General features: G+C 41.3%; 1 protein-coding gene across 1 annotated transcript; it reads right to left on the bottom strand.

Moving 5' to 3' along the window:
• Nucleotides 1–23,304: 23,304 nt before the first annotated feature.
• GSPT2 (G1 to S phase transition 2) lies at nt 23,305–26,099 on the bottom strand. The gene has a single exon (XM_069463267.1). The coding sequence runs from the start codon at nt 25,911–25,913 to the stop codon at nt 24,027–24,029; it is 1,887 nt and encodes a 628-aa protein (XP_069319368.1). The 5' UTR covers nt 25,914–26,099; the 3' UTR covers nt 23,305–24,026.
• Between the last annotated feature and the right edge of the window lie 997 nt (nt 26,100–27,096).

Raw genomic sequence — 27,096 nt, 5'->3', positions numbered from 1 at the left:
TGGAGGCTAACACTAAGGAGTAATTTTAATGGTGTTATTGCGATAAAGGACTTGTGCCTTCAGAAAAAGGATATACTGATTGAAGTAAGATCAATGATATAAAGTACACATCCTGGAGCCCTGAATTTGAACGGGAAGTATCAGTATGAAGACATGATGCATTTTGCTTTAAAAAATACATACCTCTTAGTTCTGTCCTGGAGTCTGCAAGGCCCCAGAAACTATGAGGAAACCAGTAGCATGCAGTCAAGCACCATGATTTCACTTTCTAAAAAGCATTTTCCACTAAAAAAAAAAAAAATGAAAATTACACAATGAATTAGCTAATTTTGGGAAATGGACAAGGTGAGACTTGAACAACCTGATGTACAAGAAAACAGGAAGCTATCAAAGACTACTGGGGGCATGTAAAAAGAATTCAAGAGCCAATCCTGAATTTTACATTAGGTTGTTAGGCATCTAGCTCCAACAACAAAGAAAAACCAACTAACAACTTAAACCAATGGTTCTCAACCCTTGCAAGAACCACAGAATCACCTGGGGAGCTGAATGCCTAAATAGGGGGCAGTTTCAGCATTTATAAGGATAAGAAATAGACTTGAACACATTGTGCTTAAATATTTTGTGCCTAACAATTCTAAAATATACTTTGTGGTCACCTTTAAAAGTACTAGGGAATAAATTCATTATTTGATAACAGGTAAATACAAGGAAAGAATCAACTAAGTATCCTTTCATTTGCATATAAACTATCTGGTGTGTCACCAAATAGTTAAGGAGTGGAGAATTCTCCTTAAGGAAACATCCTAGCCAATACATGCAGAAAGAGAAAGGGAATATCGTCACTCTATAATCTGTGATGAAATATTGGCCCTAGGCAACAATCATCAATGTCTGCTAACATCCAAAAAACAAAAGACAGCCACACGTTCTGTGTTTCTACATGGAAGAACATAGCAACACCTGGGAAAAAGAGAGGAAGAGGAAAGAAAAGAAAGGGAAGGGAAGGAAAAGGAAAGGAAGGAAGGAAGGAAGGGGAAGGGGAAGGGAAGGGAAGGAAAGGAAAGAAAGAAAGAAGCAAACTGGAATTCAAGGAAGCCTCTATCTCTAACAACGTATTTGCAAAGAAGACAGGAGAGAGAGGGACATGTCAAACAATGACAAACGGAGGGTGTCAGCAAAATCTAGACCGTAAGAAACTCCAAAGAATAAAAGACTCAAATTCTTCAGCAAATAAATTGCAAGAGAAAAAGAGAGAAGGGACAACCTATAGCTTGAAAGAGACTTAACAGGCATATTGACAAATTGTAACGCAGGAAAGTAAATTGGAGCCGGGCGCCGTGGCTCATGCCTGTAATCCTAGCACTCTGGGAGGCCGAGGCGGGAGGATCCTTGGAGCTCAGTAGTCCAAGACCGGCCTGAGTAACAGCAAGACCCTGTCTCTACTGAAAATAAAAATAAGAAGGAAATTACCTGGTAAACTAAAACTATATAAAAAAATTAGCTGTGAATGGTGGCAACTGCCTGTATTCCCTGCTACTCGGGAGGCTGAGGCAGGAGGATCGCTTGCGCTCAAGAGTTTGAGGTTCCTGTGAGCTAGGCTAAGGCCACGGCACTCTAGCATAGGAAACAGAGTGCGACTCTGTCTCAAAAAAAAAATAAATAAATAAAATTGGATCCTGAGTTGAAAATCAAATTTGAAAAAATAAATATTTATAAGCAATTGAAAAATTTGAACTAGGAATGAGTATGTAAAGATATTCAGAAATTACAATTAATGTTTACATGTGACAATGTTATTGTGCTTATATTTTTAAAGTGTCCACTACTCTTTTCTTTTAGAGAGAGGGTCTCACTGTGTGACCCATGCTAGAATGCAGTGGCATGATCACAGCTCACTGTAACCTCAAACTCCTGGACTCAAGTGATCCTCCTGCCTCAGCCTCCCTAATAACTGGGACTAGAGGCACGAGCCACCACACCACACCCAGCTAATTTTTAAATTTTTTGTGTAAAGACGAGGTCTTTTTGTTGCCCAGACTGGCCTCCAACTCCTGGCCTCAAGCCATCCTCCCACCTTGGCCTCCGAAAGCGCTGAGATTACACATATAAGCCACCGCGCTTGACCTAAAGTGTCTACATCTTTTAGAACTTCACATTGCATCTTTGACTAAGTGACCTGATGTTTAGGATTAGCTTCCAAATAACCTGTTGGTGGAGAGAAGTTGGTCGGGGTTCAGATGAAATAAGATTGACCATGAGTTATTAACTGATGAAGCTGTGTGAGATCTACATGCATTCTTGTTCTTTCTTTCTTTCTTTTTTTTTAGACAGAGTCTCACTCTGTTGCCCGGGCTAGAGTGCCGTGCCATCAGCCTAGCTCACACCAACCTCGAACTCCTGGGCTCAAGCGATCCTCCTGCCTCAGCCTCCCGAGTAGCTGGGACTACAGGCACATGCTGCTATACCCGGCTAATTTTTTCTATATACGTATTTGGCTGTCCAGATAATTTCTTTCTATTTTTAGTAGAGACGGGGTCTCCCTCTTGCTCAGGCTGGTCTCCAACTTCTGAGCTCAAACAATCCACCCGCCTCGGCCTCCCACAGTGCTAGGATTACAGGCATCCGCCACCGTGCCCGCCTACTTCTAAAGTTTTTAAAACATCATCATTTCTTCTGTACATTCTTACTCAGCTACAACCTAAAAACCAAAAGAACCACATACAATTTTTAAACGTACTCAGAATTACTATTTCCTTCCTTTTTTTTTTCTTCATATAGCAGTGATTCCATGGCAAAGAATCAGTATTTTTAATAGTTCTGTTGGCATAGTTTTTAAACATTGTTGTGTGTAAAATTGGAGGCTAACACTAAGGAGTAATTTTATTGGTGTTATTGCGAGAAAGGACTTGTGCCTTCAGAAAAAGGATATACTGAATGAAGTAAGATCAATGATATAAAGTACACATCGTGGAGCCCTGAATTTGAATGGGAAGTATCAGTATGAAGACATGATGCATTTTGCTTTAAAAAATACATAACTCTTAGTTCTGTCCTGGAGTCTGCAAGGCCCCAGAAACTATGAGGAACCCAGTAGCATGCAGTCAAGCACCATGATTTCACTTTCTAAAAAGCATTTTCCACTCAAAAAAAAAAAAAATGAAAATTACACAATGAATTAGCTAATTTTGGGAAATGGACAAGGTGAGACTTCAACAACCTGATGTACAAGAAAACCGGAAGCTATCAAAGACTACTGGGGGCATGTAAAAAGAATTCAAGAGCCAATCCTGAATTTTACATTAGGTTGTTATGCATCTAGCTCCAATAACAAAGAAAAACCAACTAACAACAACTTAAACCAATGGTTCTCAACCCTTGCAAGAACCACAGAATCACCTGGGGACCTGAACGCCTAAATAGGGGGCAGTTTCAGCATTTATAAGGATAAGAAATAGACTTAAACACATTGTGTTTAAATATTTGGTGCATAACAATTCTAAAATATACTTTGTGGTCACCTTTAAAAGTACTAGGGAATAAATTCATTTTTGATAACAGGTGAATAAAAGGAAAGAATCAACTAAGTATCCTTACATTTGCATATGAACTATCTGGTGTGTCACCAAATAGTTAAGGAGTGGAGAATTTTCCTTAAAGAAACATCCTAGCCAATACATGCAGAAAGAGACACGGAATATCGTCACTCTATAATCTGTGATGAAATATTGGCCCTAGGCAACAATCATCAATGTCTGCTAACATCCAAAAAACAAAAGACAGCCACACGTTCTGTGTTTCCACATGGAAGAACATGGCAACACCTGGGAAAAAGAGAGGAAGAGGAAAGAAAAGAAAGGGAAGGGAAGGAAAAGGAAAGGAAGGAAGGAAGGAAAGGGAAGGGAAGGGAAGTGAAGGGAGGGGAAGGGAAAGGGAAGGGAAGGGGAAGGGAAGGAAAGGAAAGAAAGAAAGAAGCAAACTGGAATTTAAGGAAGCCTCTATCTCTAACAACCAATTTGCAAAGAAGACAGGACAGAGAGGGACATGTGAAACAATGACAAACGGAGGGTGTCAGCAAAATCTAGACCGTAAGAAACTCCAAAGAATAAAAGACTCAAATTCTTCAGCAAATAAACTGCAAGCGAAAAAGAGAGAGGGGACAACCTATAGCTTCAAAGAGACTTAACAGGCATATTGACAAATTATAACGGAGGAAAGTAAATTGCAGCCGGGCGCCGGGCTGGTGCCTGTAATCCTAGCACTCTGGGAGGCCGAGGCGGGAGGATCGTTTGAACTCAGTAGTCCGAGACTACCCTGAGTAACAAGAGCAAGACAGTGTCTCTACTAAAAAAAAAAAAAAAAAGAAGGAAATTAGCTGGACAACTAAAAATATATAGAAAAAAATTAGCTGTGCATGGTGGCACCTGCCTGTATTCCCAGCTACCTGGGAGGCTGAGGCAGGAAGATCGCTTGAGCACAGGACTTTGAGGTTGCTGTGAGCTAGGCTGAGGCGACGGCACTCTAGCATAGGCAACAAGGCGAGACTCTGTTTCAAAAATAAAAAAAAAGTAAATTGGATCGTGAGTTAAAAACCAAATTTCAAAAAATAAATATTTATAAGCAATTGAAAAATTTGAACTAGGAATGAGTATGTAAAGATATTCAGAAATTACAATTAATTTTTACATGTGACAATGTTATTGTGCTTATGTTTTTAAACTGTCCACTTCTCTTTTTCTTTTAGAGAGAGGGTCTCACTGTGTGACCCATGCTAGAATGCAGTGGCATGATCACAGCTCACTGTAACCTCAAAGTCCTGGGCTCAAGTGATCCTCCTGCCTCAGCCGCCCTAGTAGCTGGGACTAGAGGCACGAGCCACCACACCACACCCAGCTAATTTTTAAATTTTTTGTGTAAAGACGAGGTCTTTTTGTTGCCCAGACTGGCCTCCAACTCCTGGCCTCAAGCAATCCTCCCACCTTGGCCTCCTAAAGCGCTCAGATTACAGATGTAAGCCACCGCCCTTGAACTAAAGTTTCTACATCTTTTAGAAGTACATATTGCATCTTTTACTAAGTGACCTGATGTTTAGGATTAGCTTGCAAATAACCTGTTGGTGGAGAGAAGTTGGTCGGGGTTCAGTTGAAATAAGATTGACCATGAGTTATTAACTGATGAAGGTGTGTGAGATCTACATGCATTCTTGTTCTTTCTTTCTATCTTTTTGTTTTTTTAGACAGAGTCTCACTCTGTTGCCCGGGCTAGAGTGCCGTGGCATCAGCCTAGCTCACAGCAACCTCGAACTCCTGGGCTCAAGCGATCCTCCTGCCTCAGCCTCCCGAGTAGCTGGGACTACAGGCACATGCTGCTATACCCGGCTAATTTTTTCTATATATGTTTTTGGCTGTCCAGATAATTTCTTTCTATTTTTAGTAGAGACGGGGTCTCCCTCTTGCTCAGGCTGGTCTCCTACTTCTGAGCTCAAACAATCCACCCGCCTCGGCCGCCCACAGTGCTAGGATTACAGGCATCTGCCACCGCGCCCGGCTACTTCTAATGGTTTTAAAACATCATCATTTCTTCTGTACATTCTTACTCAGCTACCACCTGAAAACCAAAAGAACCACATAGAATTTTTAAACGTTTTCAGAATTAGCAATCCTTGCTTCTTTTTTTTTTCTTCATATAGCACTGATTCCATGGCATAGAATCAGTATTTTCAATAGTTGTGTTGGCATATTTTTTAAATATTTTTGTGTGTAAATTGGAGGCTAAGACTAAGGAGTAATTTTATTGGTGTTATTGGGAGAAAGGACTTGTGCCTTCAGAAAAAGGATATACTGATTGAAGTAAGATCAATGATATAAAGTACACATCCTGGAGCCCTGAATTTCAATGGGAAGTATCAGTATGAAGACATGATGCATTTTGCTTTAAAAAATACATACCTCTTAGTTCTGTCCTGGAGTCTGCAAGGCCCCAGAAACTATGAGGAACCCAGTAACATGCAGTCAAGCACCATGATTTCACTTTCTAAAAAGCATTTTCCAGTAAAAAAAAAAAATCAAAATTACACAATGAATTAGCTAATTTTGGGAAATGGACAAGGTGAGACTTTAACAACCTGATATACAAGAAAAACGGAAGCTATCAAAGACTACTGGGGGCATGTAAAAAGAATTCAAGAGCCAATCCTGAATTTTACATTAGGTTGTTATGCATCTAGCTCCAATAACAAAGAAAAACCAACTAACAACAACTTAAACCAATGGTTCTCAACCCTTGCAAGAACCACATAATGGGGAGCTGAATGCCTAAATAGGGGGTAGTTTGAGCATTTAATTATAAGGATAAGAAATAAACTTAAACACATTGTGTTTAAATATTTGGTGCATAACAATTCTAAAATATACTTTGTGGTCACCTTAAAAAGTACTAAGGAATAAATTCATTATTTGACAACAGGTAAATAAAAGGAAAGAATCAACTAAGTATCCTTTCATTTGCGTATGAACTATCTGGTGTGTCACCAAATAGTTAAGCAGTGGAGAATTCTCCTTAAAGAAACATCCTAGAAAATACATGCAGAAAGACACAGGGAATATAGTCATTCTATAATCTGTGATGAAATATTGGACCTAGGCAACAATCATCAATATCTGCTAACATCAAAAACACAAAAGACAACCACACGTTCTGTGTTTCCACATGGAAGAACAAGGCAATACCTGGGAAAAAGAGAGGAAGAGGAAAGAAAAGAAAGGGAAGGGAAGGAAAAGGAAAGGAAGGAAGGAAGGAAGGGGAAGGGGAAGGGAAGGGAAGGGGAAGGGAAGGAAAGGAAAGAAAGAAAGAAGCAAACTGGAATTTAAGGAAGCCTCTATCTCTAACAACCAATTTGCAAAGAAGACAGGACAGAGAGGGACATGTGAAACAATGACAAACGGAGGGTGTCAGCAAAATCTAGACCGTAAGAAACTCCAAAGAATAAAAGACTCAAATTCTTCAGCAAATAAACTGCAAGCGAAAAAGAGAGAGGGGACAACCTATAGCTTCAAAGAGACTTAACAGGCATATTGACAAATTATAACGGAGGAAAGTAAATTGCAGCCGGGCGCCGGGCTGGTGCCTGTAATCCTAGCACTCTGGGAGGCCGAGGCAGGAGGATCGTTTGAACTCAGTAGTCCGAGACTACCCTGAGTAACAAGAGCAAGACACTGTCTCTACTAAAAAAAAAAAAAAAAGAAGAAGGAAATTAGCTGGACAACTAAAAATATATAGAAAAAATTAGCTGTGCATGGTGGCACCTGCCTGTATTGCCAGCTACTCGGGAGGCTGAGGCAAGAGGATCGCTTGAGCACAGGACTTTGAGGTTGCTGTGAGCTAGGCTGAGGAGACGGCACTCTAGCAAAGGCAACAGGGGGAGACACTGTATCAAAACTAAAAAAAAAAGTAAATTGGATCGTGAGTTAAAAACCAAATTTCAAAAAATAAATATTTATAAGCAATTGAAAAATTTGAACTAGGAATGAGTATGTAAAGATATTCAGAAATTACAATTAATTTTTACATGTGACAATGTTATTGTGCTTATATTTTTAAAGTGTCCACTACTCTTTTCTTTTGGAGAGAGGGTCTCACTGTGTGACCCATGCTAGAATGCAGTGGCATGATCACAGCTCACTGTAAACTCAAACTCCTGGGATCAAGTCATCCTCCTGCCTCAGCCTCCATAGTAGCTGGGACTAGAGGCACGAGCCACCACACCACACCCAGCTAATTTTTAAATTTTTTGTGTAAAGACGAGGTCTTTTTGTTGCCCAGACTGGCCTCCAACTCCTGGCCTCAAGCAATCCTCCCACCTTGGCCTCCCAAAGCGCTCAGATTACAGATGTAAGCCACCGCGCTTGACCTAAAGTGTCTATATCTTTTAGAACTACATGTTGCATCTTTTACTAAGTTAGCTGATGTTTAGGATTAGCTTCCAAATAACCAGTTGGTGGAGAGAAGTTGGTCGGGGTTCAGATGAAATAAGATTGACCATGAGTTATTAACTGATGAAGGTGTGTGAGATCTACATGCATTCTTGTTCTTTCTTTCTTGTTTTTTTTTTTTTTTTTAGACAGAGTCTCAGTCTGTTGCCCGGGCTAGAGTGCCGTGGCATCAGCCTAGCTCACAGCAACCTCGAACTCCTGGGCTCAAGCGATCCTCCTGCCTCAGCCTCCCGAGTAGCTGGGACTACAGGCACATGCTGCTATACCCGGCTAATTTTTTCTATATATGTTTTTGGCTGTCCAGATAATTTCTTTCTATTTTTAGTAGAGACGGGGTCTCCCTCTTGCTCAGGCTGGTCTCCAACTCCTGAGCTCAAACAATCCACCCGCCTCGGCCGCCCACAGTGCTAGGATTACAGGCGTCTGCCACCGGGCCGGCTACTTCTAATGGTTTTAAAACATCATCATTTCTTCTGTACATTCTTACTCAGCTACCACCTGAAAACCAAAAGAACCACATAGAATTTTTAAACGTTTTCAGAATTAGCAATCCTTGCTTCTTTTTTTTTTCTTCATATAGCAGTGATTCCATGGCATAGAATCAGTATTTTCAATACTTGTGTTGGCATAATTTTTAAATATTTTTGTGTGTAAATTGGAGGCTAAGACTAAGGAGTAATTTTATTGGTGTTATTGGGAGAAAGGACTTGTGCCTTCAGAAAAAGGATATACTGATTGAAGTAAGATCAATGATATAAAGTACACATCCTGGAGCCCTGAATTTCAATGGGAAGTATCAGTATGAAGACATGATGCATTTTGCTTTAAAAAATACATACCTCTTAGTTCTGTCCTGGAGTCTGCAAGGCCCCAGAAACTATGAGGAACCCAGTAGCATGCAGTCAAGCACCATGATTTCACTTTCTAAAAAGCATTTTCCACTAAAAAAAAAATGAAAAATTACACAATGAATTAGCTAATTTTGGGAAATGGACAAGGTGAGACTTGAACAACCTGATGTACAAGAAAACAGGAAGCTATCAAAGACTACTGGGGGCATGTAAAAAGAATTCAAGAGCCAATCCTGAATTTTACATTAGGTTGTTATGCATCTAGCTCCAATAACAAAGAAAAACCAACTAACAACAACTTAAACCAATGGTTCTCAACCCTTGCAAGAACCACTGAATCACCTCGGGAGCTGAATGCCTAAATAGGGGGCAGTTTGAGCATTTATAAGGATAAGAAATGGACTTCAACACATTGTGTTTAAATATTTCGTGCATAACAATTCTAAAATATACTTTGTGGTCACCTTTAAAAGTACTAGGAAATAAATTCATTATTTGACAGCAGGTGAATAAAAGGAAAGAATCAACTAAGTATCCTTTCATTTGCATATGAACTATCTGGTGTGTCACCAAATAGTTAAGGAGTGGAGAATTCTCCTTAAAGAAACATCCTAGCCAATACATGCAGAAAGAGACACGGAATATCGTCACTCTATAATCTTTGATGAAATATTGGCCCTAGGCAACAATCATCAATGTCTGCTAACATAAAAAAAAACAGAAGACAACCACACGTTCTGTGTTTCCACATGGAAGAACATAGGAACACCTGGGAAAAAGAGAGGAAGAGGAAACAAAAGAAAGGGAAGGGAAGGAAAAGGAAAGGAAAGGAAGGAACGAAGGAAGGAAGGAAGGGGAAGGGGAACGGGAAGAGAGGAAAAGAAAGAAAGCAAGAAGCAAACTTGAATTCAAGGAAGCCTCTATCTCTAACAACCAATTTGCAAAGAAGACAGGAGAGAGAGGGACATGTTAAACAATGACAAACGGAGGGTGTCAGCAAAATCTAGACCGTAAGAAACTCCAAAGAATAAAAGACTCAAATTCTTGAGGAAATAAATTGCAAGAGAAAAAGAGAGAAGGGACAACCTATAGCTTGAAAGAGACTTAACAGGCATATTGACAAATTATAACGCAGTAAAGTAAATTGGAGCCGGGCGCCAGGCTGGTGCCTGTAATCCTAGCACTCTGGGAAGTCGAGGCGGGAGGATCCTTTGAACTCAGTAGTCCGAAACTAGCCTGAGTAACAGGAAGACACTGTCTCTACTAAAAAAGAAGAAGGAGATTAGCTGGACAACTAAAACTATATAGGAAAAATTAGCTGTGCATTGTGGCACCTGCCTGTATTCCCAGCTACTCCGGAGGCTGAGGCAGGAGGATCACTTGAGCCCAGGAGTTCGAGGTTTCTGTGAGCTAGGCTGAGGCCACGGCACTCTAGCATAGGCAACAGAGTGAGACTCTGTCTCAAAAAGAAAAAAAAGAAGGAAAATTGGATCCTGAGTTGAAAACCAAATTTCAAAAAATAAATATTTATAAGCACTTGAAAAATTTGAACTAGGAATGAGTATGTAAAGATATTCAGAAATTACAATTAATGTTTACATGTGACAATGTTATTGTGCTTATATTTTTAAAGTGTCCACTACTCTTTTCTTTTAGAGAGAGGGTCTCACTGTGTGACCCATGCTAGAATGCAGTGGCATGATCACAGCTCACTGTAACCTCAAACTCCTGGACTCAAGTGATCCTCCTGCCTCAGCCTCCCTAGTAGCTGGGACTAGAGGCACAAGCCACCACACCACACCCAGCTAATTTTTAAATTTTTTGTGTAAAGACGAGGTCTTTTTGTTGCCCAGACTGGCCTCCAACTCCTGGCCTCAAGCAATCCTCCCACCTTGGCCTCCCAAAGCGCTCAGATTACAGATGTAAGCCACCGCGCTTGACCTAAAGTGTCTACATCTTTTAGAACTTCCCATTGCATCTTTTACTAAGTGACCTGATGTTTAGGATTAGCTTCCAAATAACCTATTGGTGGAGAGAAGTTGGTCGGGGTTTAGATGAAATAAGATTGACCATGAGTTATTAACTGATGAAGCTGTGAGATCTACATGCATTCTTTTCTTTTCTTTCTTTTTTTTCTTTTTTTTTAGACACAGTCTCACTCTGTTGCCCGGGCTAGAGTGCCGTGGCATCAGCCTAGCTCACAGCAACCTCGAACTGCTGGGCTCAAGCGATCCTCCTGCCTCAGCCTCCCAAGTAGCTGGGACTACAGGCACATGCTGGTATACCCGGCTAATTTTTTCTATATATGTTTTTGGCTGTCCAGATAATTTCTTTCTATTTTTAGTAGAGACGGGCTTTCCCTCTTGCTCAGGCTGGTCTCCAACTCCTGAGCTCAAACAATCCACCCGCCTCGGCCTCCTACAGTGCTAGGATTACAGGCGTCCGCCACCGCGCCCGGCTACTTCTAATGTTTTTAAAATATCATCATTTCTTCTGTACATTCTTACTCAGCTACTACCTGAAAACCAATAGACCCACATACAATTTTTAAACGTTTTCAGAATTAGTATTTCTTTCCTTTTTTTTTTCTTCACATGCCAGTGATTCCATGGCACAGAATCAGTATTTTTAATAGTTGTGTTGGCATATTTTTTAAATATTTTTGTGTGTAAATTGAAGGCTAAGAATAAGGAGTAATTTTATTGGTGTTATTGCGAGAAAGGACTTGTGGCTTCAGAAAAAGGATATACTGAATGAAGTAAGATCAATGATAGAAAGTACACATCGTGGAGCCCTGAATTTGAATGGGAAGTATCAGTATGAAGACATGATGCATTTTGCTTTAAAAAATACATACCTCTTAGTTGTGTCCTGAAGTCTGCAAAGCCCCAGAAACTAAGTGGAACCCAGTAGCATGCAGTCAAGCACCATGATTTCACTTTTTTTTTTTTTTTTTTTGAGACAGAGTCTCACTCTGTTGCCCAGGCTAGAGTGAGTGCCGTGGCGTCAGCCTAGCTCACAGCAACCTCAAACTCCTGAGCTCAAGCGATCCTCCTGTCTCAGCCTCCTGAGTAGCTGGGACTACAGGCATGCACCACCATGCCCGGCTAATTTTTTCTATATATATTTTTAGCTGTCCATATAATTTCTTTCTATTTTTAGTAGAGATGGGGTCTCGCTCTTGCTCAGGCTGGTCTCGAACTTCTGAGCTCAAACGATCCGCCCACCTCGGCCTCCCAGAGTGCTAGGATTACAGGCGTGAGCCACCGCGCCCGGCCCATGATTTCACTTTCTAAAAACCATTTTCCACTAAAAAAATAAAATCAAAATTACACAATGAATTAGCTAATTTTGGGAAATGGACAAGGTGAGACTTGAACAACCTGATGTACAAGAAAACAGGAAGCTATCAAAGACTACTGGGGGCATGTAAAAAGAATTCAAGAGCCAATCCTGAATTTTACATTAGGTTGTTATGCATCTAGCTCCAATAACAAAGAAAAACCAACTAACAACAACTTAAACCAATGGTTCTCAACCCTTGCAAGAACCACAGAATCACCTGGGGAGCTGAATGCCTAAATAGGGGGCAGTTTGAGCATTTATAAGGATAAGAAATGGACTTCAACACATTGTGTTTAAATATTTCGTGCATAACAATTCTAAAATATACTTTGTGGTCACCTTTAAAAGTACTAGGGAATAAATTCATTATTGGACAACAGGTAAATAAAAGGAAAGAATCAACTAAGTATCCTTTCATTTGCATATCAACTATCTGGTGTGTCACCAAATAGTTAAGGAGTGGAGAATTCTCCTTAAAGAAACATCCTAGCCAATACATGCAGAAAGACACAGGGAATATCGTCACTCTATACTCTGTGATGAAATATTGGCCCTAGGCAACAATCATCAATGTCTGCTAACATCCAAAAAACAAAAGACAACCACACGTTCTGTGTTTCTACATTGAAGAACATAGGAACACCTGGGAAAAAGAGAGGAAGAGGAAAGAAAAGAAAGGGAAGGGAAGGAAAAGGAAAGGAAGCAAGGAAGGAAGGGGAAGGGGAAGGGAAGGGAAGGGGAAGGCAAGGAAAGGAAAGAAAGAAAGAAGCAAACTGGAATTTAAGGAAGCCTCTATCTCTAACAACCAATTTGCAAAGAAGACAGGAGAGAGAGGGACATGTTAAACAATGAGAAACAGAGGGTGTCAGCAAAATCTAGACCGTAAGAAACTCCAAAGAATAAAAGACTCAAATTCTTCAGCAAATAAATTGCAAGAGAAAAAGAGAGAGGGGACAACCTATAGCTTGAAAGAGACTTAACAGGCGTATTCGCCAATTATAACGCAGGAAAGCAAATTGGAGCCGGGCGCTGGGCTGGTGCCTGTAATCCTAGCACTCTGGGAAGTCGAGGCGGGAGGATCCTTTGAGCTCAGTAGTCCGAAACTAGCCTGAGTAACAGGAAGACACTGTCTCTACTAAAAAAGAAGAAGGAAATTAGCTGGACAACTAAAACTATATAGAAAAAATTAGCTGTGAATGGTGGCACCTGCCTGTATTCCCAGCTACTCGGGAGGCTGAGGCAGGAAGATCACTTGAGCACAGGAGTTTGAGGTTGCTGTGAGCTAGGCTGAGGCCACGGCACTCTAGCTTAGGCAACAGAGTGAGACTCTGTCTCAAAAAGAAAAAAAAAGAAAAGAAAATTGGATCCTGCGTTGAAAATCAAATTTCAAAAAAAAAATATTTATAAGCAATTGAAAAATTTGAACTAGGAATGAGTATGTAAAGATATTCAGAAATTACAATTAATTTTTACATGTGACAATGTTATTGTGCTTATATTTTTAAAGTGTCCACTACTCTTTTCTTTTAGAGAGAGGGTCTCACTGTGTGACCCATGCTAGAATGCAGTGGCATGATCACAGCTCACTGTAACCTCAAACACCTGGGCTCAGGTGATCCTCCTGCCACAGCCTCCCTAGTAGCTGGGACTAGAGGCACGAGCCACCACACCACACCCAGCTAATTTTTAAATTTTTTGTGTAAAGACGAGGTCTTTTTGTTGCCCAGACTGGCCTCCAACTCCTGGCCTCAAGCAATCCTCCCACCTTGGCCTCCCAAAGCGCTCAGATTACAGATGTAAGCCACCGCGCTTGACCTAAAGTGTCTACATCTTTAAGAACTTCACATTGGATCTTTGACTAAGGGACCTGATGTTTAGGATTAGCTTGCAAATAACCTGTTGGTGGAGAGAAGTTGGTCGGGGTTTAGATGAAATAAGATTGACCATGAGTTATTAACTGATGAATCTGTGTGAGATCTACATGCATTCTTTTTTTTTTCTTTCTTTCTTTTCTTTTTTTTTAGACACAGTCTCACTCTGTTGCCCGGGCTAGAGTGCCGTTGCATCAGCCTAGCTCACAGCAACCTCGAACTCCTGGGCTGAAGCCATCCTCCTCCCTCAGCCTCCCGAGAAGCTGGGACTACAGGCACATGCTGCTATACCCGGCTAGTTTTTTCTATATATGTTTTTGGCTGTCCAGATAATTTCTTTCTATTTTTAGTAGAGACGGGGTCTCCCTCTTGCTCAGGCTGGTCTCCAACTCCTGAGCTCAAACAATCCACCCGCCTCGGCCTCCCACAATGCTAGGATTACAGGCGTCCGCCACCGCGTCCGGCTACTTCTAATGTTTTTAAAACATCATCATTTCTTCTGTACATTCTTACTCAGCTACAACCTGAAAACCAAAAGAACCACATACAATTTTGAAACCTTTTCAGAATTAGTATTTCTTTCCTTTTTTTTTTTCTACATATAGCAGTGATTCCATGGCACAGAATCAGTATTTTTAATAGTTGTGTTGGCATATTTTTAAAATATTTTTGTGTGTAAATTGGAGGCTAAGACTAAGGAGTAATTTTATTGGTGTTATTGCCAGAAAGGACTTGTGCCTTCAGAAAAAGGATATACTGAATGAAGTAAGATCAATGATAGAAAGTACACATCCTGGAGCCCTGAATTTGAATGGGAAGTATCAGTATGAAGACATGATGCATTTTCCTTTAAAAACTACATACCTCTTAGTTCTGTCCTGGAGTCTGCAAGGCCCCAGAAAGTATGAGGAACCCAGTAGCATGCAGTCAAGCACCATGATTTCACTTTCTAAAAAGCATTTTCCACTAAAAAAAAAAATCAAAATTACACAATGAATTAGCTAATTTTGGGAAATGGACAAGGTGAGACTTGAACAACCTGATGTACAAGAAAACAGGAAGCAGCTATCAAAGACTACTGGGGGCATGTAAAAAGAATTCAAGAGCCAATCCTGAATTTTACATTAGGTTGTTATGCATCTAGCTCCAATAACAAAGAAAAACCAACTAACAGCAACTTAAACCAATGCTTCTCAACCCTTGCAAGAACCACAGAATTGCCAGGGGAGCTGAATGCCTAAATAGGGGGCAGTTTGAGCATTTATAAGGATAAGAAATAGACTTAAACACATTGTGTTTAAATATTTCGTGCATAACAATTCTAAAATATACTTTGTGGTCACCTTTAAAAGTACTAAGGAATAAATTCATTATTTGACAACAGGTAAATAAAAGGAAAGAATCAACTAAGTATCCTTTCATTTGCATATCAACTATCTGGTGTGTCACCAAATAGTTAAGGAGTGGAGAATTCTCCTTAAAGAAACATCCTAGCCAATACATGCAGAAAGAGAAAGGGAATATCGTCACTGTATAATCTGTGATGAAATATTGGCCCTAGGCAACAATCATCAATGTCTGCTAACATCCAAAAAACAAAAGACAGCCACACGTTCTGTGTTTCCACATGGAAGAACATAGCAACACCTGGGAAAAAGAGAGGAAGAGGAAAGAAAAGAAAGGGAAGGGAAGGAAAAGGAAAGGAAGGAAGGAAGTAAGCAAAGAAGGAAGGAAAGGAAAAGGGAAGGGGAAGGGAAGGGAAGGAAAGGAAAGAAAGAAAGAAGCAAACTTGAATTTAAGGAAGCCTCTATCTCTAACTACCAATTTGCAAAGAAGACAGGAGAGAGAGGGACATGTTAAACAATGACAAACGGAGGGTGTCAGCAAAATCTAGACCGTAAGAAACTCCAAAGAATAAAAGACTCAAATTCTTCAGCAAATAAATTGCAAGAGAAAAAGAGAGAAGGGACAACCTATAGCTTCAAAGAGACTTAACAGGCATATTGACAAATTGTAACGCAGGAAAGTAAATTGGAGCCGGGCGCCGTGGCTCATGCCTGTAATCCTAGCACTCTGGGAGGCCGAGGCGGGAGGATCGTTGGAGCTCAGTTGTCCGAGACCAGCCTGAGTAACAGCAAGACCCTGTCTCTACTAAAAAAAAAAAAAAAAAAAAAATAAGAAGGAAATTAGCTGGACAACTAAAACTATATAGAAAAAATTAGCTGTGCATGGTGGCACCTGCCTGTATTCCCAGCTACTCGGGAGGCTGAGGCAGGAGGATCACTTGAGCACAGGAGTTTGAGGTTGCTGTGAGCTAGGCTGAGGCCACGGCACTCTAGCTTAGGCAACAGAGTGAGACTCTGTCTCAAAAAGAAAAAAAAAAGAAAAGAAAATTGGATCCTGAGTTGAAAATTAAATTTCAAAAAATATTTATAAGCAATTGAAAAATTTCAACTAGGAATGAGTATGTAAAGATATTCAGAAATTACAATTAATGTTTACATGTGACAATGTTATTGTGCTTATATTTTTAAAGTGTCCACTACTCTTTTCTTTTGGAGAGAGGGTCTCACTGTGTGACCCATGCTAGAATGCAGTGGCATGATCACAGCTCACTGTAACCTCAAACTCCTGGACTCAAGTGATCCTCCTGCCTCAGCCTCCATAGTAGCTGGGACTAGAGGCACGAGCCACCACACCACACCCAGCTAATTTTTAAATTTTTTGTGTAAAGACGAGGTCTTTTTGTTGCCCAGACTGGCCTCCAACTCCTGGCCTCAAGCAATCCTCCCACCTTGGCCTCCCAAAGCGCTGAGATTACAGATGTAAGCCACCGCGCTTGACCTAAAGTGTCTACATCTTTTAGAACTACATATTCCATCTTTTACTAAGGACCTGATGTGTAAGATTAGCTTCCAAATAACCAGTTGGTGGAGAGAAGTTTGTCGGGGTTTAGATGAAATAAGATTGACCATGAGTTATTAACTGATGAAGCTGTGTGAGATCTACATGCATTCTTTTTTTTTCTTTCTTTTTTTTTAGACAGAGTCTCACTGTGTTGCCCAGGCTAGAGTGTTGTGGCGTCAGCCTAGCTCACAGCAACCTCAGACTCCTGGGCTCAAGCGATCCTCCTGCCTGAGCCTCCCGATTAGCTGGGACTACAGGCACATGCTGGTATACCCGGCTAATTTTTTCTATATATGTTTTTGGCTGTCCAGATAATTTCTTTCTATTTTTAGTAGAGACGGTGTCTCCCTCTTTTTCAGGCTGGTTTTGAACTCCTGACCTCGAGCGATCCACCCGTCTCGTCCTACCAGAGTGGTAGGATTACAGGCGTGAGCCACCGTGCCCGGCCCTTGCATTCTTTATAATATTATTAAGATATCTTGTCGTTTATCTGCTATTGATAACAGAAAGTTTTTTAAAATGCCCAAACCCACAATACAGACTAATGAAATCACAACTTCTGGATACGGGGCTAGGGCATCAGTATTTCTAAATGATAACTTTGAATGAGTTTACTATGCACCTAAAGTTTATAGTTAATGGTATAAACAAACAGGACCTTACTCTTTTATCCCCCTCCAATTAAGAAGTCTGGAAGTACACTTGTGCTGATTCAGCTGCTCAGAGTCCCACAAAGACACCAAGGTGTTCATGTTTCTGCTCAACCATTTTCAGCAAGTTGACTCTGTGAGTTCATGCTTGCTACAACATGGCTGCAACAGCTCCAGGCATCTCTATCACATTCCAAGTACCACCATCCTCTTCTCTCATGTGTGTCCTTCTTATTAAGAAACTGTATCACATGTACTTACCATCAAATTGGTTTCACTTATCATCACCTAAGAGCACATTTAGGAATCACATTGATTGGGTGTCGGGCAGATGTGGGTGGAGGAGGGGATGGGTGTATACATACATAATGAGTGCGATGTGCACTGTCTAGGGGATGGACACATTTGAAGCTCTGATGCGGGGAGGTGGGGGGGTAAGGGCAATATACGTAACCTAAACTTTTGTACCCCCACAATATGCTGAAATAATAATAATTTAAAAAAGTAAAAGAAAAAGAAACAGTATGTTTTACAGAAGTCCCAACACATTCCTTGTACACCTGATTGCGCAGAACTGTGTCACTTGCCCACTGATAGTTGCAGGCGAGGCTGAAAAACCATCATCGGACAAAAGGGATCATGATAGACATGACTGAAAAAACCTTGAGGGAGCCCCCTCAGGATAAGACATATTGCTTCCTTGAAGAAAATCAGTATTTTTACCACCTGATATTGGTGGGAAGGGCTGTTGCGTCCACAATCAGCAAATCTAGTGAGAAAGGAAAAGCAGAACTCCTAGGGTCAAAAACATAGCCAGGGGTAAGCATTTGATATGGACTGAAGGGAATAAACTCGCAATAATTGAGCCACATACTATGTCCAGGCACTCCTTGTACCTGAATCTTGTTCAGTCCTCAGAACAGTCTTACAAAACAAGCAACTGGCATTATGTCCACGTCAATGCATGAGAGACCAGAGGCTCACAGGGGACGGGCCAGGTGCTTTGCTCAGCATTCTGAATGGGGGCTCCATGGGGCATTACTTTTTCTCCCTGCCATGGGTTATAGCCAAGTTTGTGGATTACCAAGATCACCGTCGAAAATAGCACGAAAGGGGAAAGAGGTCCATTGTTTGCTCAGCACAATGCTAGGCATAGCCCATGTCAGGAGGAGGACATATTTTGATTCTGGCCACCATCCTGATGGTGGGAGCTGTTGGCAGGGTTGAGTGCCCAAGAGTCGTCCTGAGTAGAACTTGCCCCTCATTTTAACTATTACCAGTCTGCACACTCAGGTCACATGTGATATCTTGGGTGCCACTAATTCAGTCAGGCGTTGGTAGATAGTGTGGAGTCTAACACTCGTACTTGGGGCTCTGTGAGGCTTGGTGATCTCCCCATCCTCAGACCTGGCTGCCATGCTGCCTGCCTGTGCTGTCAGCAGCTTTGATTTCTTTGTCTTACAGAATGAATCTGATACACATTCATCCCCTGGCCACCTGTGGGCACAGCTCAGATTCTGCTAGGAAATCAGTATTATCTTTCTCATGCCCCCACTTTTTCTCCAGGCCCTGAATAGTGTGCCTTCCATGGAGGCAAACAGTTCTTGAATTTTGTTAACATTTGGTCACGACATTTTATTCACCACCAGGATCTTGTGAAACGATCTCTCATCTGGCATCAATCACCATGCTTTAAGGTTAGGGCCTCCTTAAATATATCTCCTGACCTTTAAATTCTCTGAATTCATTTCTTAAATGTATAAAATTTATGCTTGTGGATCATCTACCCTTTAAGATAAGAGCTCTTTTTGGTTTAGCACGCACTGAAGAACTTGGATGGGGATGCAGCGTTCTGTCATTAGCATCACTCAGGATCTAAGCCTTTGGATGTTTAATAAATGTAATATTACATTTTATTTCACCTGTGCATTTCTACGCTACCAAATTGGCAAAAGAAGTTAAGGCAGTTTAGAAAGCTAAATAATATATGTCATAGGAGCATCAATTAAAGGAGAGTGCAAAAAAATTCAAGAGTGGAGATCAAACACTAACATTTAATCTAGGGACTACTAGCTAAATCTGCAGAAGCCATTTGGGGTATTTCTTGGTCACTTGCCATGTGACAATGAATCCTTCTTCTGTGAATTTATTGGTGTGGCAATAGGTCACCGTTAGACTGCAGTAGAGCAATTAAAGCAGACTCAGGAGGAGATCATTCATATACGTTTCTGTTAGAGAATAGAAGAAGCCTTTACTTGGTGCCTCAAATGTGAAAGAGCTATAATTGGATATATATTGGACATATATCATATCAAGTGAGAGATGCAGTGGCATGATTGTGTACAGCAGCTTGACTGTGAACAAATCCTTTTTTTTTTTTTTTTTTTTGTCCTCTCATGCTAAAACTGAGATATTTCTGCTTGGACTTTTGAAAAAGTTCAGCAACTAAAGAGAGAAATACCTTCATTAGAGGGCTGAGAAATGTCTGCAAATTATGTTTATGCAAATGCTGATTGTTTACTATTAATGAGTAGAAAATAAGGGGCTTTGCTGCAATCCCTTTTGATGGATGCCTGAGTCCTAGCGCCTGAAACTTTTATCAACACTGATTTATCAAAAGAAACTACAGTTTTTCTTAAGGCTAAGTATGGGAAGAGAGACTCTCCCTAGAATTTAGACACATTTCTTCTAAACAATCTGGCATACTTGAATGCAAGATTGAACTGTGTGGAAAGCCAATATTCAATTTTCTACAGGCTGTATAGTGTAAAATTGTAAGCTGGGCCCTTTTGTATGTAAGTAAAGCTTTCTTCCCCTCCGTTTTCTGATACATGGCATATTCATTCAGTAGGTTCTTTTCTTTTTCCGTTTCCTTGTTGATTTTGGTGATTTGTCTAACATTAACAAACACACACGGGGTGCTTGGAAAAAGCCTCTCCCAAATTCTAAGGCAAGTCCACTTTTTCCACTCCATAGAAGTAATGAGTAGTGTCACTGGGGAGAAGTCTCGGATCAAATTCTCCTTTCCCTCAATGGCCATCTACGAGTAGATATTGTAACTGAAAACTAGAAATATGCCAAGTCTCAACAGAAAATATAGTTATATTGAATATGAAAACAGGCACTGGAGGAATGTGAACATGTTCAAATGCTCAGGTTTTCACAGAACTTCTGTGGTTGTTGGATAGTTTCTTTTTTAATGACCATGACATGATAACTAATTATCTTCCTGCTACTTTACAGTCCCATTTAACTAAAATGAGTGAGTTGAGTATTTGCACTGCAAAATATATATAAGCAAACATTTAAAGGGCAGGTTCTTGCATTGTAGTGAACCAAAATCATGATACTGTGAAAGGAGGGTCTACTTTGAGAGAGGATTCGTCTTTTGAGGACTGGAACAGTGACCTTAGTGGACAATAAAAGCACTGGAAATTTTTCCTGGGTACCAGAGAAAGATGCTCAAAGTGAGTAATGTGGAAGTCTGCTAGCTTCTACCTGGCCCAAATTTTCACCCTTCTTTCCCTTTTGGGTCTTTGCTGAAACACAGAATAAGTTGGCCCCTTTCCTTGAATCTCCTCATATTTGTCCCATAATGACCAGAGGAATAAAGAAGGAACCTTGGGAGAAAAGTTGCCAAGAGCCAATGGATAGACACCAAGAAAGCCTGAAATAGGAAGTTCATAGTGTGCTTACAGCATGCATTCAGCCAGACTTGAGGAGATTCTGCGTTATCTTGGCTGCTAGGAACTGGAGATGAAGCTCTGAGGATAGTTAAGTTAAACTGGTCTGAATTGACGGCAAAGGGTACCTCTGAAGGGACACTTCCCTGAATATGGCTTCATTAAGTAATCGGATGCCCTAACAAAACCAGTACTGTGTTTGTGAATGGCTCCAATTTGGAGTATTGAAAAAGCAGGTATCAACAACTATAAAGTAAAATATCCAGGAAGTTAGAAAAACCTGTTACCGTGAGTTTATACCTACTTTCTTAAAGAGCCAGAGTCTGATGTCTTCAACCATCTGGATGATCTGCTTCTCACTGAAATGCAAATAATTGCATTTCTAAATTCTACTATCCAGATTTCTAAAATCTACTTCCAAAGATTTATATCCTTTTCTCTGAAGGCATGTGTGCATATATATACACACAGGTTATATATTATATATACTCTGTATATATGTATACAGTATATATATAATGTATATGTATATAGTGTGTATTTTTATATATTTATACAATTCAGAGCTCCTAATAGAGAAATTGCTAAACAACTGACTGAGAAAGATATTTAGGAGCCAGTTTTAATGGGAAATTATTCAAATTGGATGGAGACAAATAGTTCTATCCTGGCTTGTGGTTTTGGCCTATCAGTGGAAAATATCCATAAGAACCCTATTGGTAAATTAATAAAATTACAAAACAGTGAGAGTGATGCAGCATCAAAAATAATTTTTCTTAAAAAAGTGCCTGCCAGGGCAAAACTCAAGTGTTGGATTGGTTCAGCACACAGAGCCAAGAAGAAGGGAAACCCTTATGATAAAGATGAAACTCTTGCTAGTGACATTCTAATGATTAAAAAACTGGGTCCAAGACAGCATGGGGCACATCCCTGTGGATTAGATTGGTTGACATATGACAAAGTAAAAATCTTCATTTCCCACGTGGGTGCCATGAAGATCTATGATGGATGATTCACAGTAGAGCCATACTACTGATGCTCTGACAAGACCTGTGTGTCTCTCTCTGACAGGTTAGACACCCTGGACATATACGGGTACACAAAGGGACCATGAAGAAAGGGCCACCGCCTTTGCCTGAGCATGGGCCCAGGGTATCATGGCAGCAGTCTCCACACCTGTTCAACCAGGCCACGAGTGTGAGGTTTGCCAGCAAAGCAAACCATCTCTTACTCCAGGTATAATGCTGTGCCTAAGAGAAACTGGCTCTGCCCACCATCGGGCAGGTGTTTGCACTGGGCACTGCCCACTTACCAAGACAGAAAGTTCTTCAGCTGTCGATAGTTATACAGGTTACAAGGCTGTTCTCCCGGCAATGAATATAGCCACCCGAATCCACAATTGATGTTTTCCTAAAGAAGTTCAGAGAAATGTCCAGTGCTTCTGACCCCAAGAGTAGGTCATGATCTAATTATAAAAATGACCTTCTACCTTTCCTATCAACCCCAAGCACTTAAGTGTAGAAGGGTGAAGTGGTCTCATTTCCCAGCTCAGGACCCTCACTAACCCTTACTTTTTACTAAAATGGCCTACGGCCTTATTGCAAGCATTTATCTTCTTAATAGTCATGTCCCTTATTGTGTTGTGTCCCACATCGTAAGTTTCATGGTGAACAAAACCAAGGAGTGTGTTAAGACCACGGAGTACAGGTAAAGTCTAGTCAACATATGGTCTGAATCCCCAAGTATATTTGTAATTTGGCCATGCTCAATGTTATGGGACCTGAAGGAAAACAAGTTTTCACTTAATGTTGTTGATAGGTTCTTGGAAACTGTGACTCTATAACAAAATCATATTTTCCTCATCAACTTTATAACAAAATACTGTTGAATGATGTTATTTAGGGACCTGCCATACATCATTCCCCTTAAAGTTGAAGTTTCCAAGAACCTATCAATGATGTTAAGTGAGGAATTACTGTACAAATAAAGATGGCCTGAGCCTTTCATTTTCAAATTACAAGGGGGGAAGCAGAAAGGCTCCTTTATTGACTGGACTTGGACAACGACAACAAAGCTTACTGGGAAGAGCCCTAAAATAAATTTTTTTCAAAATTAAAATTTTTTCCTTTAATACAAACGTGTGTTGTTTGTATATTCCTCATTTAAAGCAGTGGAGAATAGTTTTTAAAAGTGCAAGTGATAAGACATATTCAATTACTTGAGAAATTAAAAAAGCTAACTGAATAGTAGTACATACAAATTTTAAATATTATTCAAAAGCATTTCAAATACCCAAGAGTTTCAAAGAGAGTATTTTATTCACATGTTAGTTGTCTTTTTAACACGTACACACACACACATACTGACACACTCTGATTTCATCTGCGTGGAACAAGGGTTGTCTAATTATCCTAAAGGAAAATGAAAAATTAAAAAATAGATTAATTTTTCATTGTTATAGGCAATTACATCCACATCACTTACAAAGCTATTACTGATTTTTGTCCAAGAAAGCAGAGTGGCATAGAGGAAGGAAACTCGACTGTAAATTCAACAGTGACATAACTGAGATCTCAACATGAGAAAGCTGACAAAACATGAATTTTTGCTGTGAATTTCTCTTTGCAAAATATGAAGAATAGTCTGTCAATGGGCAGTAAATAAGAGGTGGTGAACTTTTGCAGTCAATTATCCTCACAGTATCGTGCAGAGGCATCAAGAAAATTGTTTAGTCCTTCTCTGGGACCAGTTTCAGAACTTTCCCAATCGCAATGGTCTTACCCTCATCTCTTAAAGTAAAGCGACCCATCTGAGGAAAATCTTTGAATGTCTCGAGGCAGATAGTTCCTGCTGTCCTTAGACGAGCAATGCAGACTTGATCTTGTTTCACGAAGCGGGGTCGTGTCTTACTTTTTTCTCCTGACTTTTTGTCTACCAAGGAGATTAACGCTGTTATCTCAACTTCCTCAATACAAGTATGAATGTGCAGCACCGCATTATAACCTGGGCAGATGATGGATTTGTGCTCAATAATCACTATCTGAACATCAAACGTGCGTCCAGAATGGCAAAGATTACTAGGATCACAAAGTATGAATCCTGGGAGAATCTCTTCTTCTTCAATTCCCTTCAGTCTGATTTTGAGGTTTTCACCTGGGGCCACAAAGTCAGTTTCAGTATCATCAGAAAGTATTCCAAGAACTTCCACATTGTGCTTGTTTGGCATCATCACAAGCTGCTGGCCTTTAAAAATGGATCCTGATTCCAGCTTTCCCAGGACCACAGTGCCCATATCCTTGTACTTATCCACAATTGGCAGCCTAATTGGTCCATCAATTGATCTGCTGAAGTTTGGCAAATTATCCAAATATGGAATGAATGGTAATCCAGTGTACCAAGGGCAGAACTCTGATTGCTCCTTAATATTTGCTCCTGTCAGTCCTGAGCACGGCATAAAGTGAATGTCCTTTTTTGGACTGAAGCCGACTTTTTTCAAAAAGGGCACCAGTTTATCTTTACATTCTTCATACCTCTCACTGCTCCAATTTACTGTGGGATCATCCATCTTATTAATGAGCACGATTAAATGTTTCACCCCTGCTGTTTTGGCCAACATCGCATGTTCTCTTGTCTGTCCACCTTTTTCAAAGCCAGTTTCAAACTCTCCTTTTCTGGCAGAGATTACCAGCACAGCCAAATCAGCTTGAGACGCGCCACCAATCATATTTGGAACAAAACTCTTGTGGCCAGGGGCATCTAAAATTGTGAAATGCTTCTTTTCCGTTTCAAAATAGGCACGACCCACTTCTACTGTTTTACCCTTGTCTCGTTCTTCCTGATTTGTATCTAAGGCCCAGGATAAATACCAAGTTTCTCTGTTTTTCTCCTTAGCTTCTCTTTCATATTTCTCAAGTGTCCTTTTGTCAACCATTCCCGTCAAAAACATTATCTGTCCTCCAATGGTTGACTTGCCAGCATCTACATGCCCAATAAATACCACATTTACGTGTTCTTTCTTAGGAGCACCTGAGGGTACGAGCACAGATTTCGATTTTCTCATTTCCTCTTTCTCCTCCATCATTTCCTGGCCACTTTCTTCTGGGGGCCCTGAATCTCCCAAGGAACCACCCCCAGGCTCGGCTTCACTTACTTCTTTACTGTGCTCCCATGATTCTTCTAGGATCATTTCCACCTCTCCATTTTCTACAACAGGTTCTGAAAGTTCCATGGTAAAGGCTGAATTGGAACCTTCACACAGCACTAAAGGCTCCTCTTTGGAAGGTTCCACAGGTGCCCCCCGTCCCGGCCATTTACCTTGAGGGTCTCCGGCGCCGGTACAGGTTTCATCGTTGCTGGCGAAGCCGGCCAGGGGGGTGGGCGGCTGGGCCGGGCCCCGCAGGAAGGACGGCACGAACTCCGCGGCGTGGACGTTAGGCACGAAGGGTTTGGCATTGACGTTGAGCTGACGACTGAAGGCCGAGCTGAGGGGCTCGCGCTGGGCCTCGGCCACCGCCGAGGGGACTCCGTCTCCGCTCGGGGCCGAACCCGGTGTTTCCATGTCCACCTGGTCCCAGCATTCGGGTGCGGAGTCGCTGCTGCTGCTGCCCGGATCCATGGTCTCAGGACCTGATGTGCGGCAGGGAGGGAGCGGGCTCAACAGGCCAGAAAGAGCGGGCTCCGCCAGCGGGTGTAAGGCAGCAGGAGCGCAGAGCCAAGCGGCAGCGACACGATCCTTAGCGGCACCGCGGAGGCAGCCGAGCGCCGATGCTGCATTCGCAACTGCGGCGGCAGCAGCAGATATGGCGGCTCAACACCCTCCTCTTGTGTGTGAGCGGATCTCCTCCCCCAAACCCCAACCACTTCCGACTCCTCCACCCCCGACCCAACGCCGGGCTTGGATTGACCCCTCGCTGCCATCCGTACGCTGGGCCTTCTTACTTCTCAGCCGGGGGCTAAGTCCAAAAGTACAATTTCTAAAATGAAAATTTCCATGAACTTTTGTTCACACGATATGGGAGAGCAATTCGACCACAATCTAATGATTAAACCCAGACAAGTACACCTGGTTCTACTCAAAGATTCAAGTAAAAATGAAAATTCCTATTGAACAAATGGGAGGCAGGATATGGGTTAACTACCCAGGAACCCAGCAACAGAAGGGAGAAATAAGTAGTGACGACGGAGGAACTCGCGAAATACATGAAGATGGAGCTGACCTTAGGAAATGCAACTTAAGATCACTCATTAATGTGAAATCCAGAGACCTTTGGATTTTCCCTTTTGCAGTGGGCCCCCATAAGCCTATAACTTCTGCTGATGGCTTCTATATAAGGCTGGGGTTACAGCTTCTTTTCATGTTAAGCACCCTGGCTATCTGCAGGGAGAGAATTTTCAAGGAAAGCCTTGTCCCATGATATGCAGGTTCCTGGACAATGGCTGGCCTGCCATTCAGTGGTGGATGGCATAGACAAGCATTGGACTCAGATCACTTGTATTTCTCCAACTAATTTATATTCTGGGTGTACCTGCCCTACTCACCAGTAGCACCTCCCCAGAGTACACCCTGGGTGCACAGGCCATGGGTTTTTCTGCCTCTTTCTGGGGGTCTGGAACCCTACTCACTGCTGGTGCTGGGTTTGCCCTAAGAAAGAATCACTGCCATGTTGGATCCCTCCTCACTTACTGGTAATGACATGGGGCTGTAGGTGTCAGCCTAATTAAACCAATTATGACTGCAATGGACAAAGTCCTTAAGACCCTAATCAATAGAATCAATAGAATCTCACCCTCAGAAAGAG

This window comes from Eulemur rufifrons, chromosome 30, assembly GCF_041146395.1.
Source record: "Eulemur rufifrons isolate Redbay chromosome 30, OSU_ERuf_1, whole genome shotgun sequence".
Lineage (NCBI taxonomy): Eukaryota > Metazoa > Chordata > Mammalia > Primates > Lemuridae > Eulemur > Eulemur rufifrons.
This window is presented reverse-complemented; position numbering and strand designations above follow the sequence as displayed.

Bases quoted from the DNA above. Each gene is read 5' to 3' on its own strand.
- GSPT2 (XM_069463267.1), bottom strand. From the start codon at position 25,913: ATGGATCCGGGCAGCAGCAGCAGCGACTCCGCACCCGAATGCTGGGAC.